Below are 19154 nucleotides of genomic sequence, written 5' to 3'. Positions count from 1 at the left end.
TAACCACAATAATGTAAATGTCCATTTCCGACAAATGTTTGGGTTACAGTGTTCTATGTGCTATGACAGAGTACTGTTGGATCAGCGACAGGAAATGGCGGCTTAGATGTCGAGAGAACGGAGCAAAGCTTAATTTACTCTCTTTCTCTCTCATTCTCTCTACGGAGGAATTCTGTTGCTTAATATATATTGAATAGCTTTGGTATGTCCATTTTTATTCCTGTTATATTCATGATTCTTTGTGAATTCTTAAGTTTATTGATGAATTACTCTTACATCACATGCCAGACTTCACAGACTACATGGTTTTTGTTCCTGCAGAGAACGATTTGTACGATCGTTACGAGCATTAAATCATCAACAGTATATAGTCATGCAGAAGGCATGCTACAACATGTTCTGTTCTGACATTTACCTGGTCTGTAGATGTTGATGCATTAGATGTTGTATCATATTATGTTTTAATTCTTTAGGCTACTGGGTCAGTGGTTAGTGTCATAGTGCAGCACAATGTTTCAAAATCCTCCTACTTATGTGAGCGATGTGAGTTTTAAGTTCAGCTCACTCTGGCGTTTATGCGGTGCTGAATGGAGGCTCGGAGCTGTGTGGGAAAGTCTGCCTGCAGTCTGCGGATGGTCGTGCGTCTCCTCATTCCCTTCCACCATAATGCTCTCAGCCATCATATAAGTGAACTACATGTATTGTGGAGTACCAGTGCAGTGTAAAACACCAGTGTGATAAATAAACAAACAAAAGCAGTCACTGATTTGCTAAACTCAAGACCATCTGTCAGTGGAAGAACTTTTCATTCATTCAATATGAGGTACAGGTGTAGAATGAAGTTATCTTTTAAAACCAATACTGTTATATAATGCAATTGGAGTTATGCCATAAAATAGACTACTAATGGGTTATCAGTTCATAAATACTTCAATTACAGATGATTTACTGTATCCTCTACCCAATTCACACTCGCCAGTAAGTGACATAACAGAAACATACCAAAGCCCATAATTGGTATGCAGAACTGCAAAATCAACTTCTATATTATCAACAAAGTGTGCCTTTAAGCTCTAGCAGCATCAGTTTACACACTTAAGTGGATTTATTTACATGTTCTCCTACTTCCTAGAATTGTACATGTAGTGTGTATTATAATCAGTTTAGTACCTTTAACAACAGTTCAAATGTTCAAATGATGTTGGCTTTATGTCATGTTTCCACCTTTGAAGGAGCAGAAAAATACATGAAATGAAAATATCGTATTGTTAGAGGTACTGCCAGGTAGAATGCTGTGCCCTTTTTAAGTACATGTATGTGAATCCTTATGCCCACCTCCTATTTTTAAATGGTGCACAGAACTAAAGGGTGCTGCATGTGAAGTTTCTGTATGTAATTATGTTATGTTTACAATGTGATGATTAGTTATGTGTAAAGAAAAGGATTATAATGTTTTATTCAGTACAGCCTAGCATTTAGACTAATACGTAGGGGACAGCAAAAAAATTGTTTAATAGTGAATAAGTGTTGATCGGGTTTGTTTTTGGTTTTTCAGGGAACTTATTTGCTTACCGTGGGAAGAAAAGAATGCCAGGGCTAACTATAGAGCGTCCTAAAATGACCAGAACCATGTACCAGGCTTTAAAGAAACACATCATGAAAGAGAGAGAAAAAAAGAAACAAGGTATGTAGTTTGGAAGTTCCCAGAAAGGGACTGTTATAGGGGAGCACTGACATGTAAATGTATAATCTACAGGTATGAATGCTCTTTAGCAAAGATATGGGGTGTTCATCTATATTTACCTATTAAATCACTTGTATATTTGAAGGTTTCTTTCTTATTTCTAGAGTAGTGAATACATCATAATTTTTGAGCAGAAAAACAAATTACCTTTCAAGATACTTATACAGTGTATACACAAAATAATTATTTTTCTTAAAGTTAAAGAGATGTAACACAAGAAGTAATGGTGTGTGATGTACAATAAGGAAAGGATTTAAACAGTCAATATGTATTCCATGTTTTGTGTTTCACAGAACAACAGGAAGATGCTATGATGGAAAGACGCAGAAAAGAGAAAGAGCTGAGGAAAAAGAAAGAGGAAGAAAACAGTCTCACCCTGGAGCAGACAAAGGAGCAGGTGAAGTGTAAACAACTGTCATGTGCAGCTGGCAGGGGATATTGGCATTTGCTGTATCAAATTTTTGGTCAACAATGTAAAGCCACATGCCTACCTTTCTTGCTCATTTTAGACGTTTTGTCAATGGTTATACATAGAGGTTTACTGTATTTTTACTGCAGATCCAAAAGTTAGAGGAAAAACTGGAAGGTTTCAAGCAGGAGAAGCATGAGCTGTTTTCTCAGCTGAAGAAAGTCCTAAACCAAGAGGAAGAGGCCAGGAAGAGAGCTCAAATGAAAGAACAGAAGTGAGGCTGTTACTGTAGTCCGTTCTTCGTAATTAGTTAGTTTGCTACCTCAATAAAATCAGGCCTCTGTTTGTGTATTGTGGTCATCACCTAAAAGATGTTCCCCTGAATTTGGAATGACACAGCTTCTAGATTGTATTGTTTTTTATGTGAAGTAGCAATATTTTGAACAGTGTGACCGTCGTCATGTTTTCATATTAGTACTGTACTGTAACATATGTCCACAGGTGCTGATAATGTCAACCCATGGCATGAAGCATTTTAATGAATTAAAGGTTTTCGTATGTATGTATATTTAACATCCTTAATAAAGAAAATCGAATTGCTGTCAAGATTTGTAAGCTCAGCTTATTGCACTACCTCAAATGAAAGTTTGTCAGTGTTTGTTTCCAGCTTTTGTGACAGATTTTTTTTCACCTTGTTGACAGGTGTACAGGATTGTTTTCAAGTGATAAAACATTTCTCATTGGTGTGTGTTCTGTTTTGGTTTCAGTGAACTGCTAAGTCTGCAGCAATCTGCACCTTATGTGATACAAGGGGCCTCTCACCCAATGCTACATATGTCAGGCAGACCCACCCTGTACAAACCTGCCCAACAGATGATGACTGTAAGAATGAGTTATCCCCTTCACCCTCAACATAACTAGTGCTAAAAACAGAGCAGACATACTTTGTTTCATTTGTGTGTTATAATCAGTCCATTTTTAAAGTTAAGATTAATAGTTGTTAAATTTTAATATTCAGGGTACCTACGCTGTAACCGGTTCTGCATAACTACCCTCTAGCCAGTTGCCTGTTCCTACTATTTCACTATATTTTAAAAGTGATATGGTCAATGAAAATGAACTTTTGACTTTCTCTGTGGTATAAATCGGTACTGTTGCCATGGATAAAAAGGTTGGAATGAATCTTATGATAAAAAATGGTGTGAAACAACAATGAAGTAAAGTACAGGAAAAGATATAAACTGCCAAGTGGTGGCTAATACTAACATGAGAACAAGTTCACAGTGTCATGGTTGGTATGCCATTTGGTGGTGTTGGACCATTCATTAGACAGGCTTTGGTCACCAGAACAGCTTATTGCTTCTTTCAGCATATTGGCTGCCAGAGATACAGGTTTTTAACAGTATATTTGTGTTCCAAAGATTGGCCTATTTGAAAGTATAAGGTAACACTGTCAAGTCGTTTACTGGTAAGTGATATATGTAAGTGGTCCTGTTGATGTTTAATATCTCACTAGTTATCTGCGCTCTGGAAAACAATGTTGTCATTGTGTGTAAAGATTTCTTTCTCTCTAGCTCCCTTCAGTTTGTCAGTTTGTTTCATGTTGTGGCATTGTTGTTGTTGTTGACAGCAGCAGAGCTTGAAGCGAGGAAGGAGCCCGTCACCGACCCCGTCCAGCATGTATCAGTCATATGAGAAGTACCCCTCTACCTACACCACATCCTCAACCAAGCCCCAGCATGGAGGAATCCACCCTCACTACACCCAAGACTACAGTAAGTGTGTAGCTTTTTGATGGATTGTAGACCAGGCCCCAAGATCATGAAGTGGTCTTAGACATTAGCCAAAAGTTCAAATCACTTTAATATTGTTATTTCTGATGTAACAAGGTCAAAATATTGCTTGAGGATGTAAATTCTGGATAAGTTATTTGTACATCAATTTTCAGCTAAAATAACAAAGGAAGATACCAAGTTTAAAGACTGAAATTTAAACTTAAAATGTAGTAAAACTTAAAATCCCAGGGTATGGCACAGTCAAAGTTTAAAGCTCACTGTCACAGAAGTGATATTGAGTACTGTGTTTGAGCTAAAGTGTGGTCAAGAGTTTTGTTGATTTTAGACAAGTGTAAATTTCATCAACAACACTACTATTATAAGACCTTTATTTGTTTCTAGAATCCCATTTTTTGAGGAGTAGGGCGTGGGGGGGGGGGGATACGAATACAGTAGGTGATAAAATTAATATTACAGTGAGCAGAATCTTCTTTCCATAGTTTGTCATTTAACAAACCTCTGAGGCAAGAACAAGTCAAGTTACGGTTTTGTAGTCTTTTCTTGAGGTAGTTTGGTTTTTAGCTGCGGTGGGGTACAGGCAGTACTCATGCAGAAGAAGGCTTTTCCATCACAACTACACACTAACACTCAAGAGGATGGTGATGCTTACTTGTGGAAAACACAGTGAGTTGTTAACTCCCCTAAGGCTGATCATGAAGTAAAATCTGTGCTTTACATGCTTTTATTTAGTACCTTCATAGTCTACGAGGAAATGTGTGACCATGAATGCATGGTTTGTTTTGTTTCTCACTGCTGAGAAATGTTTGATATATGTTTTCAGAGCCCACCAGTTACCCACAGGGTGAATCTGTTACATATGGCACCCCAGACAGCACATCTTACCCACAGCCCAGCACCATCCATCTAAGTAACCAATCACAGGCCAGCAAATACACACCATCTGGCCAATCAGCTTTCCAGCATTACCCAAATTATGCGAGCCAGCAGAAACACCAGATGTCTGACCCATTCACACCCGGCTACCACATGCAGAGAGTTCCTCAAGCAGGCAAGTGATATGTTGTGTTCTGAGGACATTTAAACTGTCCTTCAGATATAGGTGCATCTTGAAAATGTTATAATTTTATACATTTGCTTTATGTGATATTTGTTACACAAGGTATTTGTTAAAATGTTGTGTGCATAAATGCCCAACAAATGGTAAAGTATGTTGGAACAGACGTACAGTCAACCATACCCTAATTCCTCAGCCTTTTCACACATGAAAGAACAATGTTCAGTGTAATTTATGCACATTTTTTTTAGTTTGGAGACAAAACCAGATTTGTTGGATTGACAAATTTCAGGGCTTCACAAAAAAATTTTTTTTTCAGTCTACATAGAATAACGCACTCAGAATATGCTTGAATAATCACCTTGCAAACAGGCGAAAAGGTTGAAGAATTAAAGCATTTCATTTTAAGTTGAAGTAGATGTATGTAATGGGCAATGCATGTATTGGATGCAACATACATGTGTGACATTCTTGATTGACATGTCCTAGAATACCAGTAACCATAAAAATGGCAAAATATCACAGTACAGCTTGTCTTACTGATTATTCCAACACTGAGAGTGGATATACTGCTACCTGTCATTTTTTATGTGTGATAAGAAATACTTCTGTCCTCTTCCAGGTTACATGCCAGGCCATGGTGGGGGCTATTTCCTTACAGCAACAACTTGATCATGCCAATCAAAAATCGGGCTTCTCAGAGGAAAAATACAAGGTAACAAATCTACATGTAGACATGGTTTGTAATCATAATTGTGTAAACTTTAAAGCGCCCGTGAGATCATGATTTTCCCCTTACTAATATACCGCCATTTGCTTTTAGAGCTATTGTGACAGCTGGATATCAGGAAACATATTCGTCCTACTTATAACACCTTATTTTAGCATTCAAATAAATGCATTCAGCAACATTACTTATTTCTGCTGAATTACTTGTTGTATTTTGATTCAAGATGAATGCCACAGCTAATACTGCTTACATGTACATCTGTGTCAGGCCCATCATGTGCGGACAGTGATGCCCACAATGACAGCACAGCAGCCTACAATGATGGCACAGCAGCTCTCCATTCAGCAGCAGCAGCAACAAGCTAAGGTAGATGATTTAGGAGTTACCTCTCTTTGTGTGAACATGTACAGTTTCAGATATTTAAGGTTTTATAATGTATGGTTAACAATATGGTGTTTTGTGGTATGCTGTATTGGCTGATTCTGAATTGTGACACCAAAAAAAAAATTTTTAAAAAGCTATGATTATAAATATGCTGAGATAGGTTGTTTTTGTTCCCTGATAGGGTGCAATTGGTGGATACCCTGCGCGGACCCAAGCTCCACCCACCAGCTCTTACCAGCCTACTCCAAGTCAGGTCAGTATGATGATAATTAAGGCCTTTGTCAGTATGCTGCAGTGCTTATGCCCTGCATTACTGTGGACATCCACATCATTCATTTGGAGACACCAGTTCATAGCTGTTTAAGTCAGGTTTTGTTTCAGAAACGTAGGCGTAGGCCAAATCCTGATCACCAGTTTAATAGTGCCTGTGATAGGGTGGAATACAATGCCTGTTGTCTGTGGTATCTCATTCTAGTGAGGCAGCAGATTAAATATGTTAACAATGGTACAAGTATATACTGTTTATATAAGATTAAACTTAAGCTAGGTCACAAACAAACTGAACAGCTTACAAGTCCTTTATACATGTGTGATGAGTACAGAAGGCATGATTGAACAGATACAGAGTCTGCCCACCGCGGTGGTGAGTTCTGACTTTATCACTCATTCTGCTGTGCACAGTCAATGAAATTGTCACCATGCAGATTTGAACACTGCCTGGGACCATTTTGGCACTTGCCTTTATACACCAGCGTGACCAGCAGCTACATGTTGAGCTTGCTCTGCAGGGTGAAAAATTGTGTGTCATATTAGTAAAAGTTAATTACTTACTTTTGAAAGGTTGGATGTTTTGTCTAAGCACTGGTTTCCCTTCATACTGACCCATAAAACTGACAGCTCTCAAACACTAAAGTGAAATATACGGCTTTAAACCACAAATGAAAAATTGTGAGGAGGACATGAAAAGCTTAAAAGTTAAGGGCTGGCTTGGAAATTCTGTACAATCTAAGAGTTATATTGTAGAATGACGTGTTTCTTTGTTGTTTTTTTAATTCTTTTCTGTAGGGTTCATACCCAGGGCAGAGTAATGCACCAAGTCGACCACATGCTTATCCTGGCCAACAGCCAGGACGCTACTACTAAACAGTCATATCTAGAAGCAGACTTGGCCAATGTAGAAGTTCACCATAGGCAGTATGCTGTCACTCTAGAAATGCTGAGCTGTCCCTCCAGGCTTTGCTGGTGCTGAGCTGTCCCTCCAGACATCGCAGCTGAGTGGTCACTCCAGGTGTTGTCGGGGCAGAGCTGTCACTCCAGACGTTGCTGCTGAGTTGTCACCCCAGGTGTTGTCGGTGCTGAGCTGTCACTCCAGGCCTTGTCAGTGCTAAGTTGTCCCTCCAGGTGTTGTCGGTGCTGACCTGTCATTGTAGGCGTCATTAGTGCTGAGCTGTCCCTCCAGGCGTTGCTGGTGTTGAGCTGTCACTCCAGAGGTTGCTGCTGAGTGGTCAGTCCTGGTGTTGTCGGTGCTGAGCTGTCATTCTAGGCATCATTAGTGCTGAGCTCTCCCTCCAGGCATTGCTGGTGCTGAGCTGTCACTCCAGACATTGCTGCTGAGTGGTCAGTCCTGGTGTTGTCGGTGCTGAGCTGTCATTCTAGGCGTCATTAGTGCTGAGCTCTCCCTCCAGGCATTGCTGGTGCTGAGCTGTCACTCCAGACATTGCTGCTGAGTGGTCAGTCCTGGTGTTGTCGGTGCTGAGCTGTCATTCTAGGCGTCATTAGTGCTGAGCTCTCCCTCCAGGCATTGCTGGTGCTGCGCTATCACTCCAGACGTTGCTGCTGAGTCGTCACTCCAGGCGTTGTCGATGCTGAGCTGTCACTCCAGGCGTTGTCAGTGCTAAGCTGTCACTCCAAGTGTTGCCAGTACTGAGTTGTCTCTGTCACTCTGGGCTGTCTCCTTAGGCCTGGTCAGCACTGATACTCTGAGCTGTTTATACTTCATATGCCGCATTGAGCTCTCAATCCAGGATGAGGCATTGTCGCTGCTGAGCTGTCACTCCAGCAGGAGGCATTCTCGTTGATGAGCTGTCACTTCAAGCATCATCAGGACTGGCTCTAGCTTTAGATATTATCAGCATGTTTCTGGTCAGTTCAGTTGAGGACCCTTGCTGCAAGTTATGAGTTGTCGCATCAAGCAACAAAGCAAGCCTGCACCAGTGAAGTCACCTGTTCAAATCCAACTCTGGTTGACTTGCCCCGGGAGATATATACCAGGACGTGTCAGATACATGTACCTGTGGAGGTGAGGACCAGGTTTCCTCCATCCATAAACTGGACTTCTACATTACAGCATATAACACAAAAATAAGTAAATCCATTTTATTTGTTTGGTAAAGGCTCTGAATACATTTACAACAACAACGTTTGTAGATCAAAGACCACACGAACCTAATATGTCTTATAGTTATTCAAATAATTTGATGTACAACAATTGGATATCCTTTGTTTCCACTTCATTTAGCATTTGCTTCTGGAGTTGTGTGCGTGACATGTCTTGACAATCGTGGTGAGAAGATCCCCACATTTGTCTTGTTTGGCCTTGTAAGTTAATCGCTATAGATTACCACGGTCAATTTACTGTGAATAAATGCTGCTAAATATAAAGTGATATCTGTTCTCAGCTATTGTCTGTCTTTGTTTTTTTTCTTTTATGTGTAAAGACATGTTCAACATTCCATTCACTAGCCTCCGCAGACTGATATCTGCCCAGACATCAACCAGGGAACATAATGCGACCTTTTATCTTCTAGTTGAATTACTTGTGATATTACAACATGTAACACGATAGCTAGGCGTTGAGTAGCGTGTTATGAAAGCAGATAGTGTTACGTGGTGACTGGACTTGTTTTCTTGTGGTTTTACTAGTGTTTGTGATTTGCGGTAGTCATAGGAAACTATGTATTGGGATAACATAAGCTGGGCTCAATTTATCAGAATTTACCTGTCCTGCCCCTAATTGGCCAGTATACCGTTACCTGCGAGGACTATAGGTTGATACCTCGTGATGAATCAGGTTTCAGAACGGTTCATCGCATATTGAATAGAAATGCATTAACCAATTTATGAAGTAAAACTTGGTATGTGGCTAGACCTTGGCAATTTACAAATCAAATTTGGCAGAGTTTTGTTTATTTGCAACAGAATGATGGTCGTGTTGTCCAGTTATATGTACAGTTTTTTTACTATTCCTTCGAAACAGTTGTGACGAATAAGAACTTGATGCATGATATCGCTGAGACATTTTCCAGTGTTGGGCCTTTTTGTCCATTTTGAACAAAATAATGACCATTTTTGGTCTAAGGTTGAGTGTTTAATCCGGGCTCCCAGTCTCTACACTCACTTTTTATGGAGCATCTTCAGCCCTGGCCGTGGGAGCGAACGACTAGCTTTTTCGCTAATGAGGTCATGGGTTCGATCCCAGCCCTTGCTGGTTTTCCACTGCGGTTTTATGTCAGGAGATTTATGGGCCTCAGGCTCCATCCCGTTTTCTATAACCATGAATACATTCGCCGAGTCCAATAAGGTGACAATATAAACGCCTGTTCAAGTTACGTAAAGCTTATAATGGAACACTTTCAAAATATACACTGCAAATGGACTAAATGCACAGCAATTGCTGAACATGGTGTTAATTTACGTCAATAAATCGACACAAAGTACCTACATATGTAAAATGTTTGAGGGATTGGCGCGCCGAATGTCCCCGACATTGGTATGTGGTTGAACCCATAATCTACTGACGTTATTAATCAGCGTGATTTCCAAGCATTGTCTATAGGCCCCCTATATAACGCTACCTGCGGATTACAGGCATTTTTAAGAGCAAAAGCCTGGGATTTATAGTGTACAGCAGACAAACTGCGAAAATCACAGAGATACCAGTCCATTCTTGTGGTGACCTATTATATTCAGAACCCATTTCCGAGCCATATGCTAATTGGTTTGTCCCGGTAAAGACGAGTCACACCAACACTTATAGCGACTAGTTACAACAACCTAATCGTAAATCTTGAACTGTAATTGTGGAGCATCTTGGTAAATCTTGATCAACCTGAAAATATCACGAGGCGATCGGAGTGGTCTCCGGTGGGTTTTGTGTAATAGGAATAAATCGGCGCGATCAGTAGTTCGAGGCGAATCGCAGAGGATATAGCTCTAGTGTGGCAGGGCCTTCAAATGAAACTTCTGCTGAGTCAGCTACCTGGACTTTCTGATGTTTGTCGCAACACAGGATCAGCGAGAATCCACGTGAACAGCCTTTTTCTCTCCAATTTCAACAGTCGGTAGCGAGTGGTGGACAGCCCTTCGTGGAAATGTTCCTTCTGGTTTTGCACTAATATATCCTCCCTGGAGAAAAAAACAGTAGCAGATGTAGAAATCATATAGTATAGTTCAACCAATATTCCCTTTTGTATGTGTACGCACACAAGGAATTCGGGGTGGAGTAAATATGAATATTAAATAGCTTCATATCAAGGGACGCATAAGTTGAAGCCAAGTCTCAGAATGTGAATTATTCAAACAATGTTAGCCAAAGTGTACACGCACTGTTTAACCTTTTCATTTTCTTTAAAAGAGGGAACTAATGATTTTTTTCTCTTTTTAAATAACAACTTCTGATAGGAAAGTTGTATCAAGGTTTATTTAAATTAATTTATATGATTGTTTTACTCAATACGAAATAGTTTTAACTTGTACAAGAGTGGACAGTTTTATGATGGGAGGAAAAAGGCAACAATCAGCCTGTACCCAGAATTGAACCCAGTTTTGTATGAAGTACTTGTGTAAATCCATAGACACTGACATCTACTGACAGTACAAGGTCCAAATATCGCCTGAATTAGAATCGATAGTTGTTACGTTACTGTACAATCACGTCTAATTAGGACTGGGTTATGAAGATACTATTACTCTCAGAATCAGACATTATACTAGTTTTCACAGACACATGAGCGACCAGGTCTCTTATATGGACACAGACCCCCATTACAACTTCCGTTTTTCGGTAGGGACGATTGTAGTTCTGTGAATTTTAGGGTATAAAGTCTTTTTTTGCTCCCAGGCGTCCATTTTTGGTGCACAGGTGCATGCTTGGTATTAAAATGCTGGAAACTGTCTAAACTTTGAGGAGGTATGAGCTTTATTGATGGAAGTTTGAAATTCTGGGCGAGAGGACACAAGGTGTGAGGTAGTGATGAGGCTGCGAGTGACGTCCCCTTGGCGTTGCTAGGCACGCCTCCCAGCTGCCGGCATGGAGAGGTCCAGATTTTGACGGTCAACCTATGTCAAGATTTTTATGGCTTCTTTCTCACAGGCTGGGCCAGGTATGCACCAAAGCTTATTGGCCACGGAATGTTTGGGACTGAGCTACAGCGCTAGACGTTAACATTGTCGCTTATGGAAAATTAATGGGGGTCCGAGGCCATATACAGGCCTAGCGGTCAAGGAAAAGTTTTAACCACCTGCATCTGAATTGTCGATTCAAGCATATATTGGCCATGTCATCATACATGAAGAATCAGGGCGAAAACATAGCCCCAATACTATCTGCATAACTTGTGTCCCCATCTCCCTCCCACCGCTAAATACAGAAATCGTTTTTTATGTAATAGGCCTACTAATGCGGCCGTTTAACCTCGTAACTGCTTCGCGCCTCGTACTTTCTTATCCAGGAATGTACCGTTACTTTGCCTTTCTCCACACTATAACTTACGTATTGTTCTGCCTTCCAGCTTGTGTGTGATTAAGAGAAAAATACCGACCGAAGTCTGGGTTGATTCGATCGACAAGCAACGCCTTTTCGTGAATCCTGAAAACAGAAACGTACAAGACTGGTAAAATCATCTCAGCAGGGCTTTTATATCGAACATATTGTAGATCGTCAGACATTCACGATTTCTGCTATACCGGGTCCTTCTGACATATTTTGGCGAATATTTTGAAGTGTACCAGTATTCTGCCGAATTTCAATTCGACGTTATGTTTTGTAAATGTACTAGACAGTAGATAATTGTCTTTCATAAGTGACCTCTAGCCCTCTAAGGTGTGAACCACAACGATTCTATCTCTAAGATGTGGGCCAAACGGCTGTAGACCTGTAAAGTGTGTCCAAATCGGCTCTATATCCCTGTAAGGTGTGACCAAATCGGCTCTGTATGCTTATATGGTGTGAGCAAATCGGCTCTATATCCCTACATGGTGTGACCAAATCGCTCTATATCCCTATAAGGTGTTACCAAATCAGCTCTATATCCCTAATGTGTGACCAGCTCGGCTCTTACCTCGTGTAGGCGTCGTCATCTTCTCCTCCCCAGCCATAAAAACGGTTAGAGTAACCGTTTATCTTCAGATAATGACGCCTGGTCATCGAGGTAACGCCTCCAAAATACGTTCTGTATGGCAGCCTTTGGAGAGGTGTAAAAATAAGAGAATATATAACATGGTCAGTTTACTGATACACTTCAAAATATTCGCCAAAATATAAGCCAGAGGGACCAGAGATAGCAGAAATCGTGAATGTATGAACGTCTACAATATGTTCGATATAAAGGCCCCGCTGAGGTGATTTTACCAGTCTCGTACGTTTCTGTGTTTAGGATTCACGAAAAGGCGTTGCCTGTCACCGAATATAGTAGTGAATTACATCGACATTACTAATGTGCATCGACATGGTCGTGTGGGTTGCAAGAAGTATGTTAGCAAATTTTGAAATTATTAAATAGTATATGTGTCTGTGTGTATGCTTTGAGTTTACGTCATACTTAACAATTTTTCCGTCACATGACGACGAGAAGTCATTAGGTGTGTGTACATGTACTGTACCCCCTCCGCGTTTTATCCCAGGTGATTCGTGACGGACGCTATACAGAAGCGGTATTATTAAATAGATTGGTGTGTCTGGGAACGGGCGGGCCCACATGCACAGGAGATTGATTCTCGTCGTTATCTCGATACCGTTCAATAGGGAAACTACAGGATGGCGATGCATGGCTGACCACAAATTTACTTACGTGTAATTTGAGTTGGACCTGGCAACAGCGAGTAGCCGGGGAAATGTGGAACAGGTATAAATGTTACGGTCGTTCTCCGGTAACAAATCTACATCGTGAAAGAAAAAACAATGGTAGTCATCTATGGCAGTGGCCTCGATGAATCCTACATTGAGTAGAAACCCTCGGTTAAAGAGCATGGAATGTGTCTGCCAAAAAAAAACAAAAGAAAAACAACAGTAATTAGTGTACAAATTAAAAATGGTAGGCCTACTTGCTGCTGCCCTGCTTGGCGCTCAGGACGTCAGCCCGATGTTCGAATAAAGTGACGGGGCGGGGTGTGATGTCTGGTGTCTTCGGCATGATACTTCAGTGGCGGCAGCACTGTGGCGGCATTGACTCACCCTTCCACAAGAAAACACAGTATATATGCACACATCTAATGACTGTGACACTAAAATACGCCACAGTTTTTGAGATTAGCAATACAGTGTAATCACTTCATGACTAAGATGATGATAATTATTGACTTGCATCTGTATTTGACGGTTTGTAAACGGTACTCTAGTGCCAGGATGGACAGGGTAATAGGGCTACCATTACCTGTTCCACAACAAATATGGTATAGCTTAAATGCTGCTTCTGTAGAAAGGGGTGCATATGGCGAAGAAACGCCAGTAGGTGTAGTTCCCGATCTCTATATGGTACCACTATCGCTATGTTATATGCCGGAGTACACCTCTTTGGTTTCCATGATCCACCCAACATTAATTCCGGGTGACGCTCTTCTACAGACTGCATATCCAAACTGTCAGTCAAGACCGGTATCTTCCCTTCTGTTGAAAATATGAAAACATTTCGTTCAGGACCGACTTTTGGGTTTCGGCTACCTGAGGATAAACATTTCTTCCTTGTTTAATCAAGAAAATGATTCACAATCTATACTCATGATTTCTAGTGTCCTCAGATGTGACGTTCCCACATGTAAGGTTTGTAAGTGTTCTCAGATGTAACGTACCCACATGTAAGGTTTGTACGTGTCCTCAGATGTAACGTTCCCACATGTAAGGTTTGTAAGTATCCTCAGATGTAACGTTTCCACATGTAAGGTTTGTGAATGTCCTCATATTTAACGTTCCCATATGTAAGTTTTGTGGGTGTCCTCATATCTGACGTTCCCACATGTAAGGTTTGTAAGTGTCCTCAGATGTAACGTTTCCACATGTAAGCTTTGTGAGTGTCCTCAGATGCAAACGTTCTCACATGTAAGGTTTGTAAGTGTCCTCAGATCTAAATTTCCCACATGTTAGGTTTGTGAGTGTCCTCATATCTAAATTTCCCACATGTAAGGTTTGTGAGTGTCCTCAGATGCAACGTTCCCACATGTAAGGTTTGTGAATATCCTCTGATGCAACGTTCCCACATGTAAGGTTTGTGAGTGTCCTCAGATGTAATGTTCCCACATGTAAGGTTTGTGCTCATCTAGATTATAGTGGTGTCTGTACATTGAATATGGTTTCAGTTAGGTACTGTACACTTTTTGCTGAAACAGTTAACTTTACATATCGAGTAAGGTTAGTGTGCAGAGATTATTGGGCATACGGTAGGTCTATTTAGGATATTTTCAGCGAGAAAAGCCAAGTTATATATACCTACGTATAGTCTTATGTTTTTGTGTAATAATCACAGTGTTCCCGGAATCTTATAGCAGCTATAGACTGTGACAATTGTTCAGTCCCATATAGGACAATCTTTAATGGTATAATTGTTCAGTGTCATATAGGACCGTATTCTGCCTTGATCTTGACAGTCGTAGCCTATAATATGATTATTGTTCAATTCCGTTAACCCCCCATATCTTAGCAATAGTATAAAGTGATAAATGTTCAGCCCCCTATAGGATGCAGTCAGTTCACTGCGGTAGTCGAGTGATTACAGCGTATGCCTCTTAAACGGGACATCCGGGTTCAAGGTTGGTCAAACCCAAGACTTCAGAATAGACTGTCTGGTCTTGTCTTATACAGGGCCTGCTTGCATGAAGCCTTCTTAACGTTAGAAGCGCGTATCTACCATGGCAAACAGAATTGTAAGCATTACGCCGGCATTGCCGTTACGTGTTCGTAACGTTAAATGGGCTTGGTACAAGTGGGCTCTAGTACCCCATGACATAGGTATAAGCCAAGGGAAGACCCACTTGGAGAGACAATACGTGTCATCAGCATGGTGGTCCAGTGAGGCGGCACTATAGATATGTCATCATTGAGACAGGCCTGGTACAAGGAGACACCATCTGCCTGGGCATAACATAAATAATGTTGATATTGAACCCCACATTAAACAAACATATTTATCCACAACGTCGAACACGAGCATGGACACATATTTTTAAAATATATCGCGTTAACGAAAGTATAGACCAGGTGATGGTGTGAGTGTTTGAGCATTGTCATACTCTTATAATTACCGTGGACGGTTTGGAATATCTATTGTAGTAGAGCTGAAAATCTTACTGAGATCGAGGGGGATTTCCGGACAGAGCCTTGGGGGGCCGGTTTTGTAGATGCCAAACTCTGAATCCTTTCTGTAGTACAGAGGGACAGGTTTCTCAGTGCTTCTGTTTTGTAATGTCTTCACGCTGAGAATTGAGACCAACCCTTGCAAACAGATAATGGTGACGAATACCACGCCCAGCACCACATAAAAACGCCGCTTCCTCCACATGATCGCACGCCTAACACAACGACGATACCCTACCATTACCACATCACTCATGCTGATACTTTGTAGACGTTATGGTATAGGCTAGACATCCCAAGAGTCGGCGCTATGCTCCCCTCATCGTGATACAGTATTCGGGACGATGCGATGAGGAAAGTCTGTAATTCTGACTAAGCCATGTTAGTCAGGATGTAATCGGAACATCTCAAGCACACAAATGACTCCATGAACCTGCTGTAATGTAGCCTACAGGCAGACACCACATACAGCTGGACCCTCTTATTGCTACAATGGTATGTACATCAGATAGAGGAGTGGAATGTTATGTCGTATCACTAAGGGATATCATTTCACTGAATTGGTATAGATGAATTATATGCATAAAAAATAAGCATGTTTACAAATATACGTGTATTCAGTTTAGGTATTTTCAACCACATGAGCATTAGCACCACAGGTGTGGGCGGCATACCACAGCGACACAGCTAAAACTCCACGACAACGGAGAAGTCGTTGCAAGGTAACGAATATGCTAATTCGTAAATGAGCAAGAAATGCGAAGCTCTTGCTTTTTTCACTGTAACCTACATTTAGATAGGCTATTGACAGTGTATATGTATATATATCATTTGTATGATGATTTCAGCCATACGTTATCTCCACGATGTGAAAGTATAAACTGTATTGAATGTATTCAACAGAATAATGACATCAAATAACCACGAAGATTATAAGACGAGGGTTCAGTCCCGACCGAGGACTGTGGATTCGTATGTTCCCTTTCATTCTCAATGTGGCGTTCAGCATGAAGGGGACCCGTATCAGCATGTTGACCCGTATCAGCATAATGGCTCGGGCGGGGCAGCTTATTTGCCTGCGGTAAGTCGTCTCAGTGAAGCAGCACTAGATAAAAGAGCGGTGAAAATCCGTCCTGCAACAAGGAGGTACATTACATACACCCTAAGGATTCCTTCGTCGTCATATGACTGAAAAATTGTTGAGCACGACGTTAAACCCCAGGCACTCACTCACTCACTCACTCATTCTCACTGTTCGTGGGCCCAATCAGCGACCGCCAACCCTTACTGAGCCGTTCGCAGTTTTCCACCTTGTACTCCCCAAAAGTATGTAGTGTTTCGCGAAGTACACGATACGGTGGCAAAAATGTACATCCACACAATGCTGTATACCATCGTGTGTAAAGATGAATCTAACCATCGCTAACTGAGTGAATACTAGTATGGCGGGATCCCAAATAATTCCACCAATGGGAAGGCTGCGCGGGTATATGTCTGAGGCTGCTGATTGAAAGCAAGCTTTTTGTCACTGGCCGATATCAAGTCCGACAAAAATCCCGAGTTCGTTTTTAGTATTTGTTTGTCTAGTTTCTTCTTCTTGTATTTTTTTTTAAATAATATTCAGAAATTCTGTTTGACAATCTTGTCTACCTCACACAAAGTAAATGGTAACATCAACATTTGCTTTTTTAGGCCTATGTGATATTGAAACACTGGTGTGATGTAGGCCGACTAACACTTTCCCTTTGTTACAACCAAGTAAGAATCATCGCAATAGCTCGAAACTACATAGCGTTGGGTCTCCTTGCGGACGGAACATAGCCCCCACCCTCTCCCCCCACCCCTCCCCCCACCTCCACCCCCTTCCACACACACACATGCACCCACGAGGAGGTATATCTAGCCGGCTGGCTTCCTCTCCAGCGATACGTTTGAAGGTCTTGCATCAACCTACGGATGGTTGTGGGTTTCCCCCGGGCTCTGCCCGGTTTCCTCCCACCATAATGTTGGCCGCAGTCGAAAAAGTCAAATATTCCTGAGTTCGGCGTAAAACACTAATCAAAAAAAAAAAATTAATAAATAAATATCTAGCACAATTCTAGGGCCTGAAATTCTGCTAAGTTATATTATGCAGAGTGGAACCTCCCTAGTGAAACACCAGTATAACCCATGTTACTGCACCATAGCAGCGATCAAACAAATAACAACAAACAAACGCGCACCACCTCTTACGGTTGGTGTATCGATATTTCTGGCAAGTGTCTAAATATAGTGCGTGCACTTGACGCTTGTAATTCTGTGAAGCGTGGGTTCCGGACCTTATTTCCACCCCAGCAATGGATATGACTGATTTGGTGCCGTAACAAACTATTTAATGGGTAGTCCGCATGCTTCAATGTACACCAGACTGTCTGCTGTTTGTTTTCGTGACCAGGCTTGCATTTTCCTATCTGGAATATAGGCGAATCAGTTAATGTATGACTTACTGGAACCAATGTTAAATTACACATATTAATGAATACATGACGCATAAATTTCTTTTATGACGTATTTGAATTAGTCTCTCTCTATCAGCTGGTGAATCACGTCGTGACGAAACTGATTAGTACTGGCATATCTGACTGCTCCTCTCACACTGATATATAGTAAGAGATCAGTTAGAAGTGCAGATGACAAAACGCCCGGAAAGCAGGTTTAACTGAAGTGTGCAGGTAATGCCAGTTCATTTAAATATATTTATTTATTTGTTTCTTTGTTTCTCTATTTTTCTTTTATTTATTTAATTCCTTATTTCTTTCTTTCTTTTTCTTTGCTTATTTATCTCTTTACTTCTTTTTTATATTTCTTTCTTTATTTTTGTGTGTGTGTCTAACTGTCTGTCTGATTTTCTGTCTGTCTTTCGTTCTTTCTTTGTTTCTTATTTGCTTGCCTATTTGTTTATTTATTCCTTCTTTGTTTCTGTCTTTATTTCATTTTTTTCGTACTTCTTTCTTTGGTAATATTGCTGTCTCTTTTGAGGTCTTTTTGTATGTCTTTATTTCTGTCTGCCTGGTGTTCAGTCTGTCTGTTTGTTTGTCTTTCTGCCTTTGTTTTTTATACTTGTTTGTGTATTTGTTTATTATTTTTTTTTTATTCATTTTCTCGGTTTTTTCTTTCCTTGATAGAACCGCCGAAGGTTCTTTCATGGGTCATGCATTACTCATTTATCTGACAGAAAACGCCACTATTCCCAGGTACAATGATAGAATTCATGATTTATCTGTTTAATCTATTCTTTAACACTCTATTCGTATACCTCACGCCTGTATATAAGGCCGTACCGTAATCACATGTATGGCGACGTTTGTCATTTGTAAAATTCGTGAACCTGGTCCAGGTTGATAAGAATAGGCCAGATGGGGTAATTCGTTTTGCAATGTTTCCCCAACTCTTAAGAAAGGAGCTAATTGCCTTAGTGCGTGGTGTAGAGAAATCA

At 40.8% G+C, this 19154-nt stretch overlaps 2 protein-coding genes across 2 annotated transcripts; one reads left to right on the top strand and one right to left on the bottom strand.

Moving 5' to 3' along the window:
- The first annotated feature begins 62 nt into the window (after positions 1-62).
- On the top strand, positions 63-7652 carry LOC135465004 (G protein pathway suppressor 2-like). The gene is made up of 11 exons (XM_064742576.1): positions 63-202; positions 1556-1684; positions 2038-2141; positions 2303-2427; positions 2921-3035; positions 3784-3928; positions 4770-4993; positions 5626-5718; positions 6001-6099; positions 6299-6370; positions 7183-7652. The coding sequence occupies exons 2-11, from the start codon at positions 1588-1590 to the stop codon at positions 7258-7260; spliced, it is 1152 nt and encodes a 383-aa protein (XP_064598646.1). The 5' UTR covers positions 63-202; positions 1556-1587; the 3' UTR covers positions 7261-7652.
- A 1132-nt stretch (positions 7653-8784) lies between these two features.
- On the bottom strand, positions 8785-15992 carry LOC135481545 (beta-1,4-galactosyltransferase 4-like). Its single transcript, XM_064761329.1, has 6 exons — positions 15674-15992; positions 13767-13999; positions 13185-13372; positions 12456-12578; positions 11888-11983; positions 8785-10521 (listed from the first exon to the last, which is right to left on the bottom strand). The coding sequence occupies exons 1-6, from the start codon at positions 15933-15935 to the stop codon at positions 10368-10370; spliced, it is 1056 nt and encodes a 351-aa protein (XP_064617399.1). The 5' UTR covers positions 15936-15992; the 3' UTR covers positions 8785-10367.
- Between the last annotated feature and the right edge of the window lie 3162 nt (positions 15993-19154).

The sequence above is a fragment of the Liolophura sinensis genome, chromosome 1 (genome assembly GCF_032854445.1).
Source record: "Liolophura sinensis isolate JHLJ2023 chromosome 1, CUHK_Ljap_v2, whole genome shotgun sequence".
Classification (NCBI taxonomy): Eukaryota; Metazoa; Mollusca; class Polyplacophora; order Chitonida; family Chitonidae; genus Liolophura; species Liolophura sinensis.
Note: the sequence above shows the minus strand (reverse complement) of the source record. Positions and strands in the feature narration are given on the sequence as shown.